The 16,275-nt window shown below is 42.5% G+C and overlaps 1 protein-coding gene across 5 annotated transcripts in view; it reads left to right on the top strand.

Annotated features, from left to right (window-relative positions):
- Positions 1 to 4,095: 4,095 nt before the first annotated feature.
- CDK8 (cyclin dependent kinase 8) overlaps positions 4,096 to 16,275 on the top strand; it is a 74,770-nt gene continuing 62,590 nt past the window's right edge. For 4 of the 5 annotated variants that reach the window (XM_057399577.1, XM_057399578.1, XM_057399575.1 and 1 more), the window contains exon 1: positions 4,096 to 4,252. In XM_057399577.1, coding sequence (XP_057255560.1) covers positions 4,125 to 4,252 — 128 coding nt within the window. In that variant the 5' untranslated portion in view covers positions 4,096 to 4,124. The remainder of the gene's footprint in view (positions 4,253 to 16,275) is intronic. The other variant, XM_057399579.1, reaches the window with a different exon arrangement.

The raw sequence follows: 16,275 nt of genomic DNA, 5'->3' as shown, positions 1-16,275 counted from the left end.
CTGGTTTTAATTTGATTTTTCAGTCATTTACATTCTTCAGAAAGTAACTTGATTCTATTATATTTTATTACTTGATATTATATATGTAAGGCAGAGCTTCATAATATTTATTAAAACAAAAACAAAAACACAAAACAAAAAAAAAACGGGTCTTAGTATATGTAGATGACACCAAAGTGGTGATGTTGAGAGGAACTTGGAGAAGGTGCAGGAATGGGCCATCAGGAACTTCATGTTCAACAAGGACAAATGCCATGTCTTCCATCTGGGAGTGACCATTCCTCTGGGACAAGACTGACTAGGGGCTTTACTGACACTCTTTGCTGGAAAGGATGGGGAAGTCCTGGTGGGCAGTGGTTAAAGAGGAGTCAGGCATGCATCCCAGCACCCACGAAGGCTATCAGCACTGTATCAAGAGGAACACAGACAATGGATTACCAGGAGGTGATTGGGAAGTGATTATCTCCTTTCACGTGGCTCTTGTTTGCCTGCATGTGGAATAAGATGCCCAGTTTGAGTGTCTCCAGGAGAACAATCCTGATATGGAAAATTCTTGATGACCTGGAGTATGGTGAGCTGAGAGCACCAAGATGGTCATGGGCGAGAGCCCTTGCCATCGGAGAGGGGCTGTAGATACCTGGGCTGCTTCAGTTGGGCGGAGGTGCATCCTGCCAGTACCAGCAAGGAGGTTACTGAGAATACAGAACCAGGATTTTTACTCATAGAAGGACAAAAAATTTCACCCCAAGTACAGTCAGATCAAGAGTCTGTGGAATCTCCCTCCATAGAGGTTTTCAAGACCTGAGTGGACAAGCAACTTGTATTAAACAGTTGCCCTGCTTTGAGCAGGATATTAAACTAAGTAACATCCAGAGGCCCCTTCCAACCTGAATATTTCTATGATTCTCTTTACTGAAATACTATAATAACATACTACCTATGAGGGTATATTTCCCCTCAGGTAGGGCTCTTTTCAATAACAAAAGCAATCAGTTCATAGGCTGAATATTCAAGGTCCGTTGAAATGCTTGAGAATTGATTTTCTGACTTCTCCAGGAGCGTAACACAACCAGGCTGAGAGTGACTGCAGGTGGCCCTGAGTCAGGCAAGCAGATGTGCATAGCATGCAAGCATGACTCTCCTGTACAGCACCTGGACCCAAAGAACCAGTCTGTGTTTGCTAATAACTTATATTCCTGCCAGAATCTAGGACTCCTTGTAAGATCAAGCACATTACTAGTCTGAGCAACTTGATAGTAAAGTGCAGTTGAAAGCAAAATTAAAAACCCCGTGTTGCTTTACATAAAAAAATACTTGTACCACAAGCACTCTACTTACCTGCTGTAAGTAAACTGCGTTCTTAAATGCTGCCTGTATTCAGCTGACTCACTCATTAACAACTGCAAGGTTTCTGGAAAATACTCCAGCTGTGCAAGGATTATGACTTGGTTCTGTTTACACACAGAAAAGAAAAAAAACACACATTATTCTCTTGCCTTCAGCATGTCCTGGTCTAAGCAAAAGTGGAAGATGTACAGCACTTAGCAGGGCTGGCCCTTTTCACTCAATACCAAGCTGGGAACCCATCACTCACATTGCTAAATAATGTCCCTTTGGGGATAAGGAGAACTTTTAGCAGGTGCTTTTATGTGAAAAATTCTCTAAAAAGCAAAAGTATGTTCAAATTTGGCAAATTATGAAGTGGAGCAAGTGGACATTCTAGTGGCATAGGAATGTGATTGAGCATTGTAGGTTATCCACTTCTAAAACACAAAGACAAGAAAGCAAAAACATTACAGATATGCCTCTCTCTATATTTTTACTCTATTTCTGAAGACCACAGAGCAAGCAGCTTGTTGTACATTCAGCAGCTGTAAGCTTTGCTTCAGAAACCCTGATTCTAGCACCAACACCGTGGCCATTAGCATGGAAAGACACCAAAATTAAACTTTTTCTTGAAATGATATCACACCATAACAGATTTTTAAAATAAAGCACAAAAAGCATGCAACTTTCCATGAAAAAGAATTAAAAGTTGACCTCCAGATGTCATGAATTTCTCATCATTAAAAGAATCAAGGTGTGGTTTCTGTTTCAAATCTCTTATGATTTGGGGATCATCCATATGAATTGGTAAAACTGGACATTACCAGCAGTACAAGGATCTGAAGTGAAAAGAGAATGAAGAAGCAGTGAATTTTCAGCTAGCCTCGAGCTGGAAGGCACATGGTGCAAGTGTTAGGAGAAACTAATGAAAGAAACATTTGCAGAAAGGCAGACTTGTAAATGCTCTTATAAAAGGACCAAACTCTGAAAGAGAAAAGAGGATATTTCTATTGTGGTTTTGACTCCTTGAAGTTTATTTGTCAAAGTATGGAATTCTTTCCAAGTGGATTATGAAAACATGTAAAATGTAGCACAGGTCCTTAGAAAATTAGTCTGGATTCTGTATTCCTCTTTTCCTTGCATCCTCTTTTCTTTCTAAGCAGATACTGTTCTTCCTTCACAACCTGCAGTGTTTTTTAGGTCATGACAGACTAAACTCACCCATTCAGTACCATGCAATAATTGTATCTGTGTGAAAGAGTTGAGGTATTTGTTGCCTCCCTGAAAGAACAACGAATAATGCGAGGAAGAGTACAAAGTTACAGAAGAGCAGTTATTTTTACTTCCCCCCTCCTTGCTGGCAGGACTGGGAGTTTGAATGATGTGGGTTTGGCCATCCAAGCTTGAGCCTTGCCATCCTCAAAGCCAGGCAGCCCAGAATGCAGAGTCATACTGCTCTGCCCTGGGCTGAGGTGGATGAATGCTTAGAGGTGGACGGTGTCTCCCAGGCCGCTTGGTCCTTGTGGTCTACAGCACGGCTGACTGGCGTAGTGAGGCGTTGGGCAATGTTCTTGTATGCTTTAGTTGAGTTGGTGGGCAAACAGTATTTGTGGCTTCTCTTGATTAAGCATATGTTTTTCATCACTTGCCTAATTGCCTTATCCAACATACGTGGTGTCCCTAACAACTACATAGCAACATACTGAAGGTCCAGCTGTGGGCACCGGACACCAGTCTGATTGAGTGATGCCAGCTCAGGAGACTGGCACACCCCTACCCCAGTTTCAGGAGTCAATTAAGGTGTAAATCAAACTGGAGATTTGCAAGTGAAAACGGAGATGATTTCAGAAGTTTCCAGAAAATGTTTCTTCTTCAGGAGCCCCCACATTCTATGATATTTTATCCTACCTCACAGATTTGAATACCCACTTACACACGTCATGCTCTTGAGATGAAATGAGAAGCCTACGTGCATGATTACTGAAAATGCCAAGATCTGTACTGTAAAGATTGTTGCAATTCCGGTGAAGTTACAAGCTCTCTATTCTATAAAATGCCTGTCTGGTTTTGTGCGGGATTGGTAACCGCAGCTCTGTCAGCTGAGATGAACTGGACCCCAATATTCACTGTAACAACCCCTTCCTTGATGACAACCACTGCGTGTGGTGACTGCTCGAGGCAGGCCCTACGGCCCTATGCCCAAGCCAAGGGGCTCATCCGGAGTATCCCACGGGTGGGTGCCCAGTGGCGGGAGCCCGATCTAGGGAACACTCAGACCCGAGGCTCTGCCCGTCCCGATGCTGCTGCCCCAGCCAGGCCTGGCCCCGGCGCCACAGCCCCCGGATGGACTACAGCTCCCGGCATGCCCCGCGGCACCGCCCCGTCCGTACCACACCTCCCGGCGTGCCGCGGAGCTCGCGGGGGATGCCGGGACGGGGGGGCGGGGCTCAGGCGGAGGTCGCAGCCCGCCGCCTTCCACGTGGTGCACTGCCCGCCGCGCCCGGGGCCGGGGAGGTGGCCGCGGTTTGCGACGCTTCTTTGCGGCAGTGCGGCCAGGCGCAGCCGCCGTGTTCCGCCCGGGAGACCGGCTGTTGTGCCGCTAGCTGGCGGGGCAGGGAGGGCGCAGCGGAGGAGGGGGCTCGGGAGCGCAGACAGGAGCCCCGCCAGCCGCTGCATGGTCCGCGGGGCGGCCTGGCGGTCTCCTGCTTCTGCTGCAGCTGCTGCCGGGCGGGGCGCGCCGCGGTCGGGGTCGGGTCCGGGGTCGGGTCCGGGTCCGGGCGGCGCAGCGGACGCTGAAGATGGACTATGACTTCAAGGTGAAGCTGACCGGGGAGCGCGAGCGGGTGGAGGACCTCTTCGAGTACGAGGGCTGCAAGGTGGGCAGGGGCACCTACGGGCACGTCTACAAAGCCAAGCGGAAGGACGGGTGAGTGACCAGCCGGGACCCTCCTGCACCCGCCGCGGGCTCTCCGCCACCCCCTGGCCCCGATCAGTCCTGCCCTGGCCGCCCTGCCCTGCGCCCGCCGCCCCCCGATCGTGCCGCCCTTCCCCGACCTGCTGTACCGCTTGGTGCCGCCGCTGCTGCTGCCGCCGTTTTAAGCACCGTGGTTCGCGGTTCGGGGTGTGCTCGGCTCCCGCGGGTCGCTTGGAGCTTTCTCGTCCCTGCAGCGGGATGCTGGAGCAGCGCTTCGGTAGGGGCAGGTTCCGAGGAAAAATACATGTAGTTGACGAAAACGGGTCTTCTTTGCGAATAAATCAGTAGCCACTTTCAGTGTTCAGCCTGGCCAGCAGCTCCGTAAAACGGGGTTTGAATTTATTTAATTATAATGCGTTTTTGTCTGATTTATTATTTGTAGTCACCATTTTAAGTATTCTCTCTAGCTGCCTCTGGAACCTAACTCTGCTGGTCCGTTGGGGGTTTTAGAATGCTTTAAAAGGGCTTTTATGTGCCAGTTCTCGGTACAGACCCGAGTAAATGAATTTCTTTGCCTAAATGTGTTAAAGAAAAATCTAGCAAACTGTCATTTAGGTTTCCCTCGCCCATGACATGGCATCACTTGCCGAACAGCAGAACAATAGGAAGTAAGGAGCAGAGGAAGCAAGAGAGGCAGGGGTTGGCTTTGTAACAGGTCCTATATTTCAAACTACATCCATTTGTTCTGTTATAGTGGTGCTCCGTCACTCAAACAAGGTGCATTTTAGAAGTTGGAGTGTAATTTTTCATAGCTGATACACTAAAAAGAGAACTTTTAAAGCAGGCTGTGGTCAGTCACGGCTGACTTATGATTTGGTTCTGTTTACATAAGCTTTAATTCTAGAAATGCTATAGCCGGTACGTATAGAAAGGCTGTAATGGGACTGGTTGCACCGTGTCTTGTCTGTGTCTTAAACACGCTGATTTTAATTGCATCACAGTTTCTTCAGCATGAATTTTGTTTGCTGCTGTGAGTTAGCTAACTGCTTTTCTACTCAAATTTTACATTTGGATCCTTCAGACTAATCACAGGGGAGATTCTTACCTTGCCTGAATTCTGCTTTTGTTTTCTGGGAGGGAAAGAAGGATGAACTGTTGTGCATGTGATAAGCTATTGCCCCAAGTCTCTTTACAAGCAGGTAGTAACTTTGCTGTACAGCCAGTCATGGTTTCAGTGGCAATAAGGAGACCTGTAATATGAAAAATAGATTGAGGTACTGAAAGATTTGAGTGCGATTCTAATGTTTGTGTCAGGCGCTTTGCAGTATGTTGGACTGCAGCAACATGTAGGGAATTCAGCTCACAATACTGCTGAAGCATATATTCCATCATATTTCGGTGAAATCATCAGCCTGCTTGGTGTTGTTTGGGAGAGTGTGTTTAGAGCTGCTCCTGGTAGTGCTGTTTTGAGAAATTTGGGGGAAAAATGGAGGCGTGTGGTTTAAAAGAGGAGGCTTTACAGTAGGATTTCCTCTCGGTTCTTGGGCGTATGTGATTTTTTTAAATCCTCTTCCCTTCCAGATTACTGAAAACTTTCTGTTTTAAATATACCGTGTAACTACGTTTGGACAGTCAGTAAGATATGTAAACCAGAAACATCCATAGATGCTTTTGTGGTTTATAGTGTACTTGCACATATGTGACTTTAAATTATGTGGATGGGATTAGGATTGAAGTTAACCCTTTATCCAAAGAAATCAATTAAATTGCAAAAGCAACTATGTAGTAACACTTCATTTTCCTGAAGCTATGGTAACGTATGGATATATGTTGTATCTTGCAGTGGGGAGTATATAAAACAGCTCAGTGTTTGTATGCTGTTAGATGAACAAGCTGAAAAAACATTATTGTATTGTTTTAGTATTGCCTAAATGGTGTGTACTGATGATGAATAGCCAGCTTGATTTTTGAGTTGTTTGTAGTGCTTGTATAGCTCAAACTTTCAATAGATATGAAGTTGTTCTCTTTTAGTAAATTTTCATAATTTCCCCTTTATAAATTTAAAGCTAACTTTGTTACATTATTCTAATTCTTGTGTTAAATAACATTTTATTAAGACTATTGGAGCAGCTTTTTCTGAAATGACACCTACATACAGATGTCTGAGTAGAAGAAAGAAAATAAATAATTCAGCTTGTGCAAATGTATGTTCAAAAGCTGTTGGTGATAAAAATGCAGTTTAAGAGTAGTAGGAGGTGGTGTCTGTAGGTATGACTTCAGTCTTCACCTCTTGTTTTTTGGTGGCTTTTACAGCTGCCTCTGAGTTGCAGTGTGGCAATTGAAAACCAGATAGCAGCTGTGCGCCCTAATTGTAGGATGTTAATTGTATGCCATTAAAGCTACACTGGAATGTTCTGAAGGACAGTGTTGTAGGAACCTTGATGGAGTGACAATCCTTCTAGTGAGTGAAAGGGACGTTCTGTAGAAAGTGCTTTAGTGAGCTGGTGAGGGTGTAACCTGGATTTCATGCCTTCTTCCAGCAAAACTGCCAGTCCAGCCCTGTAGTGCCCTTTGCTGTAAGGTGAGGTTTGGGGCCTTGACTGGTCTGTCTTAGAGGATCATGAGGTACAGCTCCACAGACGTCCCTTCATATTAGCTGCCAAACTTGACCCGTCTGAACATCAAATCAGCTGAGTAACGATGTAAAGCACTACAGCTGAGCTCTACCTGGTGCATTGCCTGCAGCAAGATTGCATTCTGTTTGCAGGCTTTTATTTTAATCCTTCTTATTTTGAAGTCTGTGGTCTCTGTGGTTGAGTCTTCCTGGCTTTTTATTGAATGGTGCTGTCTTTTCATCAGTGCAGTACCTGCAGTGCGCTCTAAAACCTGCTTAGAGCAAGCTCTATGTGAATTGATGGGGTTTATTTTTATAGCAGAAAGGTGTTCAAGGTGGCAATTGACTCTAATGGCAGACACTGGGAATGGAATGCAGGCATGGCATGTTGCACATCAGTCTTCAGATAAAGAAGCTGTTGCTTGTCTCTGATAGTAGTAGAATAGTTTGCTCTTTTTTTTGTCCAGAAAATGACAGTTATTTCCTGCATAAAAGCTGCTTTGTGTGCCAGTTGAGTGCTCCCTCAGGAATATTGCTTAACCCAGATATTAACCCTACCTATTTGACTTATGCTGGACTTGGAATATATGCCAGCAGCTTTTAGCTTGTTGGACTAACATGCACATTTTATTTTCTTTGTAATTGACTGGATCAAGCGCCTTCAAAGCTCGCTAGAACCAAGAGCCAGGTATGGGGGGCCTGAGATGCAGGACATTGGGACAGCTTGTGAAAGCCTGGTGCAACACACCACGTAGACACTCTTTTTGAGCTGGCAGCATGTGCTGATGCCGAACTGGTGCCCAGTTTTATTAACAGGACTGATCTTTCAGTGCATTCTTTTGTTCACTCTTCTCTCTCCCTGCCGTTTTACGGTGCAGATATGGTTGGAAATCTGAGAGAGAAGCCTATTCAGTGGAGCAAGCAACTGTCTGGTTCAGTGGCAATTTGGAATGTTTCCAAATATTCATTTTTCCTGCTTATCAGATGTGGTTTGGATGAGAATAAGAAACTATTGGATGTATCTAACTTCTATATTACAATAGTCAAGAATGATACAATTGAAGGTTTCAAACTGTAGTAACAATCGCTGGTGCTTTATTGGAAGCTTTTCTTAATCTCTTGGAAGGAGACTTGAGTGGTGAGAGTGTTGGTGGGAACCAACAGTGAGCAAGCTAGTGCTCTCCTAGTCACACTCAGAAACTGTGGTAAGTGATGCAGGTCCCAAACACAAGTGCAGTTGGAGATCTTTTGAAATTTATTTTTATTTCATCTATATTCAGTTCTGTGGTGGAAGTTTTGCTGTTGGTAGAAGGCCAGAATCTTTCATTTGGACATACTAATACATTGAAATGATGGAAATATATTCATCCGCTGGACTTCTCCTTGAATGCTTCAATCAGTCAAATCAATAGCTACATTTTTTCCGTGAGAGCCCAACTTGTACAAGAGGCAGAATGATGGAAAACCAGTGGATGTCCAGTAAACTACTGATTTGCTTAATCTCTAGTACAGTATGTTACAGTTCCTACTTCCCGGTTAAAAGGATATTGTTAGAATGGTGATTATCTCAAAAACTTTTGTATAAAGAGAAACTGAAAAGATCGGGAGTATTTATTTCCTTGGTAGGGAAAAAAGAGAAAGTAGAATGTACTTAAGTTGGATAAAATAATGAATGGTTTGGTTAATGTGTAAGATGGCTGCTATTCTTGTTTCACAGTATTTGAAGAGGGGACATGGAATTTCTTGATTACCAATAAGGAAATTTTATTGCAAAGTAGATAAACTGCATCGTGTGTTGTCAAAGGCAAAAATAAATCAGGAGCTTAGTGTCCTGTAATTTTATCAAGAGCAGTCACTTCTGACTGATGTAACTGGTTGACTGTTGTTCTGCTCTAGAAGTTAGGCTGCTTCTGTTAGAAGTCAGGCCAGGCTTTGCAGTGCATGCGGAAAAGCCCACATTTAGGAATTTTGATACTATTTTTTTTTAAACACTGGGTCTTTCATAAGGTTGATACCAGATTAGTTCCAGTTCGTGTTAATAAGGGTATGTATTGACTGAGTTATGTCAGGTTGTAGATTGCTTTGTCAGTGTTTAAATCAAACTGATTTTTATTGAGAGGTCTGTTCAGTTTGGATGTGCCACAAATAGAGGTAATGAATTCGGGGAGAGATTTTATTTGGCAAGAAGCGAAACAACGGGTTTGGACTTGAGCTTCTTAATTAGTTCTGCATGGAGCCTTTGCCCAAGCTGTGAAGTTCATGCTGTTTTAGTTTTCAGTGTAAACTTCCAAACAACTCTTGTCTTCCCTCAGACATGAGGGATTTTTTTGTTTTGTTTTGCTTCTCCTGAATGTTCATGTCTGTTGATTGTCACAGTTCTGAACTGAAGCAGTTGGTGCAGATACAGGCCTGCAGAGAGAGCTGCAGTGTGGGCATGCAAGCCTTTGGCTTCTGACTCCTCTCAACGATAGCACGGAACTTCTAAATGCCACAGATTTTATTTATGTATGTAATATGTGGTATTATTTTCTTAAAATACATGCCCTGAGTCTCTTTTGGATTCATTACCACAGTAGTTAGAAAGTTTCTAATTAAACTATATCTACATAATGAGGTATGCATGCTGTATGGCATGAAGTCTTGAGCTCTTAAATGTTTCTGGTAAACCACTCACGTAACTGTCTTCCCATCTGTTTCCTTCCCTTCTCACCTGGTGTATAGGTTTTTAAGGTCATGCGGTTGAGTGAGTCCTCCTGTAGCCCTTGGACTTTATTTGGCATGATCTTCTGTTATCTTGTCACAGATGTTGGTTTGTTTTCATAGCCTCCAGCAAAGCTGAGTTAAGTGTTTCATTCCTACCAGAAGCCTTGACAAGTGCAGAGAGGAGGTTGTGGAAATAGTGTTGCAAAACACCAGAGATCTCTATCAGCTTTTATTCTGGACTTACAAATTGGAATAATATATGTAAATAGAGGGGGCATGTGCTGTTATGCTTGATTTCTCATGAGGGAGTAGGTTTGGAGGGTGCTGATTACAGATAAAGGTGCATGTCATCAGAGGATTCTGTGTCTTGCCAAATGACAGAAAGCATGATTACTCCAGCTCTTGAGTGTTTGATTTTTCTGTTTTAAAGTCTATTGGAAGTTTAAAACACCAACTGACACCGCCTCCCCCCCCCCAAAAAAAAAAAAAAACAAAAAAACAACCCAACAAAAACAACAGAGCCGTCATTTATTGCCATTGGAACCTGAAGAGCTATAACTTGCGTACTGCTGTAGCAGAAACTGAAAAGCCTCTTGTTTAAGAACAGAATTTTAGTTATGCTGAAATTTGGAAATTCCAGTGGAAACCTAAGGAAGGTACAATGGCTCAGGCTTGTGTATGGCAAGGCTGTACTCCCAATGATATGCAACAGCCAACATTGTGATATGTACTTCGCAAGACCTACAGGTTATGGCACTGATGCATCCATTTTGGCATTAAAAGGTTATTGTTGTGCCACTGTATCAAAATAATTCTAAAAATCTGGCTTTTCATTGACCTTCCTGACGTATTCATTGGTGTGCCTGAAATAGTGATAGAAGCAGAGCATTCTGAATATCCAGTTACTAATGAGATGCTTCCACCAAAATAATTTTCCATAGATGAGAAGCAGGACATTAGTTGCAAATATCTGGGTAGCAGCATTTTCTCAGCAAAATCCCGGGGTGTGTGTGTGGTGTGTGTGTGGTGTTTGTTTTTTCCTAATGGCTTTCTTGGGAACAGAATTCTTTCTGTCTTGGTTTTGGCTGGGATAGAGTTAATGAACCCTTACTGGGTTTCTGTCTCAAGGAGTGAGTAGGGAGGGAGAGGCGAGTGAGGAAACTGGGTCCTGGGGGTCTCCTGGACCAGGAGGGACAGATCTTGCAGCTCTTGTTTCCAGCACTGAGTTTTGAGAGTTGTGATAGGAATCTCAGAAAGACGCTAGACCTGGCCTGGAAGGAGCCCGTATGTGTGAGAGCAGGAATAAAACAGTGGCATTAAAGGGTGATTCTGACTTAGTAGTTTTGTGTATTTGAATAAAAGTACTTGGAGAACAAAAGTTCAAGTAAGTAAGCGTTAAGTACACACAGTGCAGGTAAATTGCAGTGCAGAAGTAGTTCTCCAGTGAACAGGTTGAAGGCAGTTTTTGAGATCGGGGGTTTTGTGTGTGTGTTTTTTTTAAACAAACAGAAAAGGGCTAGTGGTGGTGTCTCCGTTGCTTTTAAAGGCAGTGTGAGGAGGCTCTAACACCTTTTCTCACTGCTACAGGACCTTGCTGGCCTTTGCAGATTCCAAAACAGTAACCTGTAGTGGCTGCATATCTACTTGTATTCCTTAACCTTTTTACTGACTTTAAACATCGCTGTTTGTGGTCTCTGTATGCGATAACTGTTCAGTGGAAAATGTAGATTTCAGATATTTCTGCAAAAACATCAGAAATTTCTTAATCATAAGAAAACCAGGAAAGAACATTAATTTTATGGCTACACATACTGATAACATCTCTGTTTCTGAACCTGTTAAAACCCAGTGTGTTCTGTGGGTGCTCAGAGTCCTTGTATAAAGAGATCTGAAGTACTAGCTGCTCTTGAGGTACTAGAGAATTGAAGTTGGACTTGCAGCCTTGCTGTCTTAAAGAAGTCACACTGGCTACACTAGCTTTGGTTGCAGTTTTTGTAGCTTGCGCAGTACTTGTGTAATGGCATTTATGAAACCTGATTTTTTTTTTTTTCCCTCCTCCCCAAGGCTCTTTGCTTTATTGTGGAATTATCCACTGTCTAAATGCAAGTTCAAATTGGAAGTATACTAGCAGCTGGGGATGTCTACTCGGATGAGGTAAATGGTGTGTTGTGCAGAAGTAACAATCTGCATGTCTTCTGCCAGTCTGCTGCCGTGAGCGATCTTAGATTAGATTAGCTCCAATGATTTGAGGTAAAAATGCTGGGCATGTCTTAGGGGAAGAGGAGCTGACAGTCTTAAACATTTGAAATATAACAAAAGGGCCCATGCTAACAGGATGTCAAATCTCATTCAAAATTCTCATTTTGAAGCTGCGTAAGCCTGTGTTTGATCAATATATAATTGGCTCTCTTTTATGTTTGCTTGAAGTATTAACGAAGCAAGCCAGCAGTTTGTTTTATAATTTCATACTCAGAATTGTGGATTCTCACTTCATGTAGATGATGGTAATCAGTTCACCCTCCTCTGTTAATTTAAGTCTTGGAAATGTTCCTTAAGGTTTAATACATAAAAACTCCTAAGTTTGTTCAAGTAAGGTGATGAAGCTGAGGCAGGACCGTCAAAATACTTGAGCTTGTTTCTGGTATCCTTCCACTGTAAGGCAGTCTTGAGATTAGAAAGGGCTGTCTTACATGGAGGGGATAAAGTTTCAGGCTCCATCCCACCAGTACTCCAACTCTCATGCTGCTCTGCCCCCCCGCCCCCGCTGTCCCCATCTTTTCTTTGCAGTTTTGGCAAGTAATGCTGCATGTTACTGCTACATGCTGGCTGGTAGCCATTCAGGAGGGTTTTGTGTTCTGGCTGGGTAGCCTGCTGTTCTCTCTTGTCTCCTCTGAAGCTCAACAAATGGTTGCTGGGACCTTGTCAAGCCCCCATAATAGCACATTTGGGATTACAGCATAGCTTTATTCATAGCTACAATTTTTTGTTTGATACAAGGCCACTCGTGAACTAGTTATTAACTTTTGTGTATTGTAGGCTTCCCATTTGAGAAGTGACTATTTGATGAAATACTTTCAAATACAGTACAGAAGCATGTGAAATCCTTAGCTTATGTAGGAAAGGTACTGGATAGACAACTGAATATTCTTTCTACAGAGAATTCTGCTGATGTTGCTCTATTGCTTGTGTTCTGCATACCCTAATGAAAGACTGACTTAAGCATACGGAGGTTGCTAAAGAGTCCTCGTAAAATTGTATGCAACACTTGAGCAAAACTGCTATTGAGGTAACGGTTTCTATTCAACTGCATCTTAACTACCTTGAGAGTTAAGTGGTAGTATGGCAAAGCATATTGTGTAATCAGTTTAGAATTTGCAGGAAAAGAACTATAAGCCAGGATTAAAGCTGCAGATATTTTCTTTAAAGGACAAAATGTTCAAGAGAACATAGTTATTTTCTTAACTACAGATGATAGCCTAAACATCCAAAATTAAAATCATCCTTATAAAAATGCACATTTTGCGAACAGGGAAGAACATAACTAAAGGTCACTGCAACAATCTGCCTGTTTTTCAGAAAGCTCTGTGCTGTGTGCTTGTAACACCTTGCATACAAGATGTTGACATTTGAATAAAGGACACTTGAGAGTTGCACTAAAAAAGAAGACTTAATTCATTACTGTGTAAATAATATGTGCAACTGAGAACTTGGAATACAAAAGGATCTGAATGGCAGCAAACCCTTATTCCACTTTGTGTTTCCGGCCAAGATGTGTTTTCTGGGAGAGGCGTAGCCTTTACCCTGAGATGGGGGAGCATTAACTGCAGGTGTACTTTCAATTACAGTTTGCATGCAGACACTGGATAATCTCACAATGGACCCTTGGAAAGTCAGGTTTCACCAACCCTGTTGTTCTCATGGAACTACTGTGCAAGGTACTGGAGCATAACAAAAGCAACTGGAGTAAGATCTGCCTGGGTGGACTTCAAGACAGCAAGGCAGCATATTTGTCACTGAGCGTAATTTGAATCTTATCTTTTTGTACGTGAACTGCTTGGTGTTCAAACTCCCTCTTTTCTTTTTGGTGAATGTCAATCCTGTCTAAGAGTTGAACAAAACACCCCCTCACAAGTAAATGTGCTAACAGTGCTATCGCTGTTATGTTAGTTCAATTTTATAAAAGCTCAACTGGAAGCTTATATGATTCTGCCAGATGAGTGTCGGGTACCAAAGGACTCAAAAGAAGGGAAAAAAAGAATAGCTATGGCAGCACTGAAGACGCTATAGATAGAATTCCAGGCACAAATATAGGGGGAGAAGAAATAGCATTAGGACTACGTTTCTGTCTGCCTGGCTAGTTTGCCTATGCTGTGTGAGATCAGTGAATCTACAAAGCAGAAAATACAGTAAGTAATGCCTCATTAGCCTTACTTCATTTAGAGGGATGCTCTGTCAGGAAGAGATGCCAAGACAAAATTGGACTGTGAGTAGCAACTTACTGAAACAGCTAGTCAGGGCACCCACAGTGGAGAATCCATGCGGGACTTGGCCTGCAGTAGGATGAAAGAGCAGATTCAAACTTTTCCTACTGAGGGCTGTGACAAATATGGTGTGTTCTTTGCTCCTGGAGGGATGCTGAATCTACACAAGGTTAAGAAGACTGCTTCAAGTACCACTTCAGTTAAAAAAGAGAATGGGAGGTGATGATGGGAGGAGATGACTTCTTAAAACTGAAAGGGCCAAGAAAGTAAACGTTGCAAGCTGCTTAAGAACCATTTTTGAAGCTCTGCTAGACTCTGATTAGGTATCACTCTGCAAAGCACACTGTAAAACCATAAATTACTAAAATCTGTCATGGTAAAATAGTAAAGGAAGCCTTTCAGAGTGGGGCTTCCTTTGAAAAAGACTTCTTTCAAAAATGGATTCTTCTATGAATGATGAATCTCAAAATACACAGGTTAATGATGGTAGGCTAAATGTAAAACTGTGGTGTGACATTCTCCCTCTCAACCTTCTGCCCATATTAGTCTCAAACACACATAAACAAGCTCCTCCCACCCTGAGAAACTACTTGAGAAGGGCATGAAATTCATCTTTCTTTTCGTATCTCTTTTCCAGTGCACCAGTGGCACAGTCTGTAGAACCAGGGCACCACTAACCTATTGAGTGTTTAGAAAAGATGAAATGACAGCGAGAGTAAAGCTTTGAATTTGTCTGTGTGTTATGGTAGAACTTAAAAAATTGGAGATGAAGGAATGCCTTAGGGGATCTGTCTCAAATTGAGTGTTTTGAGAAGGGGCTACTTGAACAAACTCAAGAGCAGTTGTCAAGCTGAGATGTGTTTGTACATCTGGAGGAGTTCAAGAATGAAATGAATTGCAACCCAGACAGTATAACCCATTGCTTTAAGTTGTCCTAGCCTTAGAAGGCTGGAAAGGGGCACTGGTGAGATGTTTTTTAAAGAACTTTTTGGAAGAGTAGGAACTACTAACTAGTATGCTAAACCAAGAGCCAAGAGAGTGGACATGTAAGATGCTGAGGTGGAGTGACAACAGTCTTACAAAATACCTTCATTCTATTAAAATCCTTTGACAAAGTTAACATACAGGTTAAGGCTACATAGTATATGTAATCTGTCTGGAGTTCCAAATGGCATTCTGTAAAGTCCTCTACTAAAGACTTAAGCTGATCCTAGAGATGGTCCTTCTTTGGATAGAGAAACTGGTTGGAGATGGCAATTAATGGTGAAAGGTCATTAGTGGTATCTCTTGGGAATGTGTGCTGCTCAAAAGTTTTGTTTGGAAATCACTTGTCATCAATAGCTGGGAGACAGCTTTGCTGATGAGGGTGTTACTTGGGATAGTGAAGGCAAGGAGTGATTGTGAAAGTTTGGCTCTTAGTATCACAAATTCCTTCTCCAGTAAGATACCATACTCATTGATGTGATGTGCTTGAGGAAAATGGTTCTTTACTCACACAGTGGTAGCCTCTGAATTTATTATTATTTAAGAAAAAGATTTTTGAGTTTATAAGAACAGTTTTTGTGAAAGTGCCAGGTCAGTGCAAGTAATTGCTGAAAAGCAGAAAGAATCACAGGACTCACTAGCAGTAGAGTGGAGCGCAAGCATGGTGTCATTGTTGCTGTAAATCCTATTTTAAGTATTGTATGCACTTCTAATCCGTTTGTTCCAGGCAGGTTATAATAGACCTAAGGAGGGCCAACAAGGATACTTGAATATGGAGCAGTGTCTGTATGAAAACTTCAGTCGTTCCCATAGACAAAGACTCTTCTGTCTGAGAGCGAGGGGCAGGGAGAGTCTCTAAAATCCCGAGTGTCATTGAGAAGATAGGACACAGTCATTCAGTGACTGGATACCTTTATGAAAGAAAAAATCTATTAAGTGCTATGAAATAAGAAAATGTCACCTGTGACTCTGTAGCTCTGTCAGTAGTATGTGACTTAAAAAGCTTCTCACCATGAGTTGCTTTTAAAGCAGCAAATAGTGAATGAAATTTCACAGATTTGACTTCTGAAGAAAAAAGTGCCAAAAATAAGTTACCCAATGAGACTGTGGTTTTCTGAAGTTTAGGTCAGTACTTCAGCACTGTGTTGTTTGCTTTTCAGAACAGATGCTTTGAAATGCTGTATTGTCTTTATGCAACCTCTAGTTTGTTGAGTCATACAAATATTCAAGGGACCTAAGAACAGTCTGAGAAG

The sequence above is a fragment of the Pezoporus wallicus genome, unplaced genomic scaffold (assembly GCF_028554395.1).
Source record: "Pezoporus wallicus isolate ANWC-B61680 ecotype Strahan unplaced genomic scaffold, APGP_CSIRO_Pwel_v1 scaffold_6446, whole genome shotgun sequence".
NCBI classification, from domain to species: domain Eukaryota; kingdom Metazoa; phylum Chordata; class Aves; order Psittaciformes; family Psittacidae; genus Pezoporus; species Pezoporus wallicus.
The sequence above is the reverse complement of the archived record's forward strand: the minus strand, read 5'-3'. Positions and strand labels throughout refer to the sequence as shown.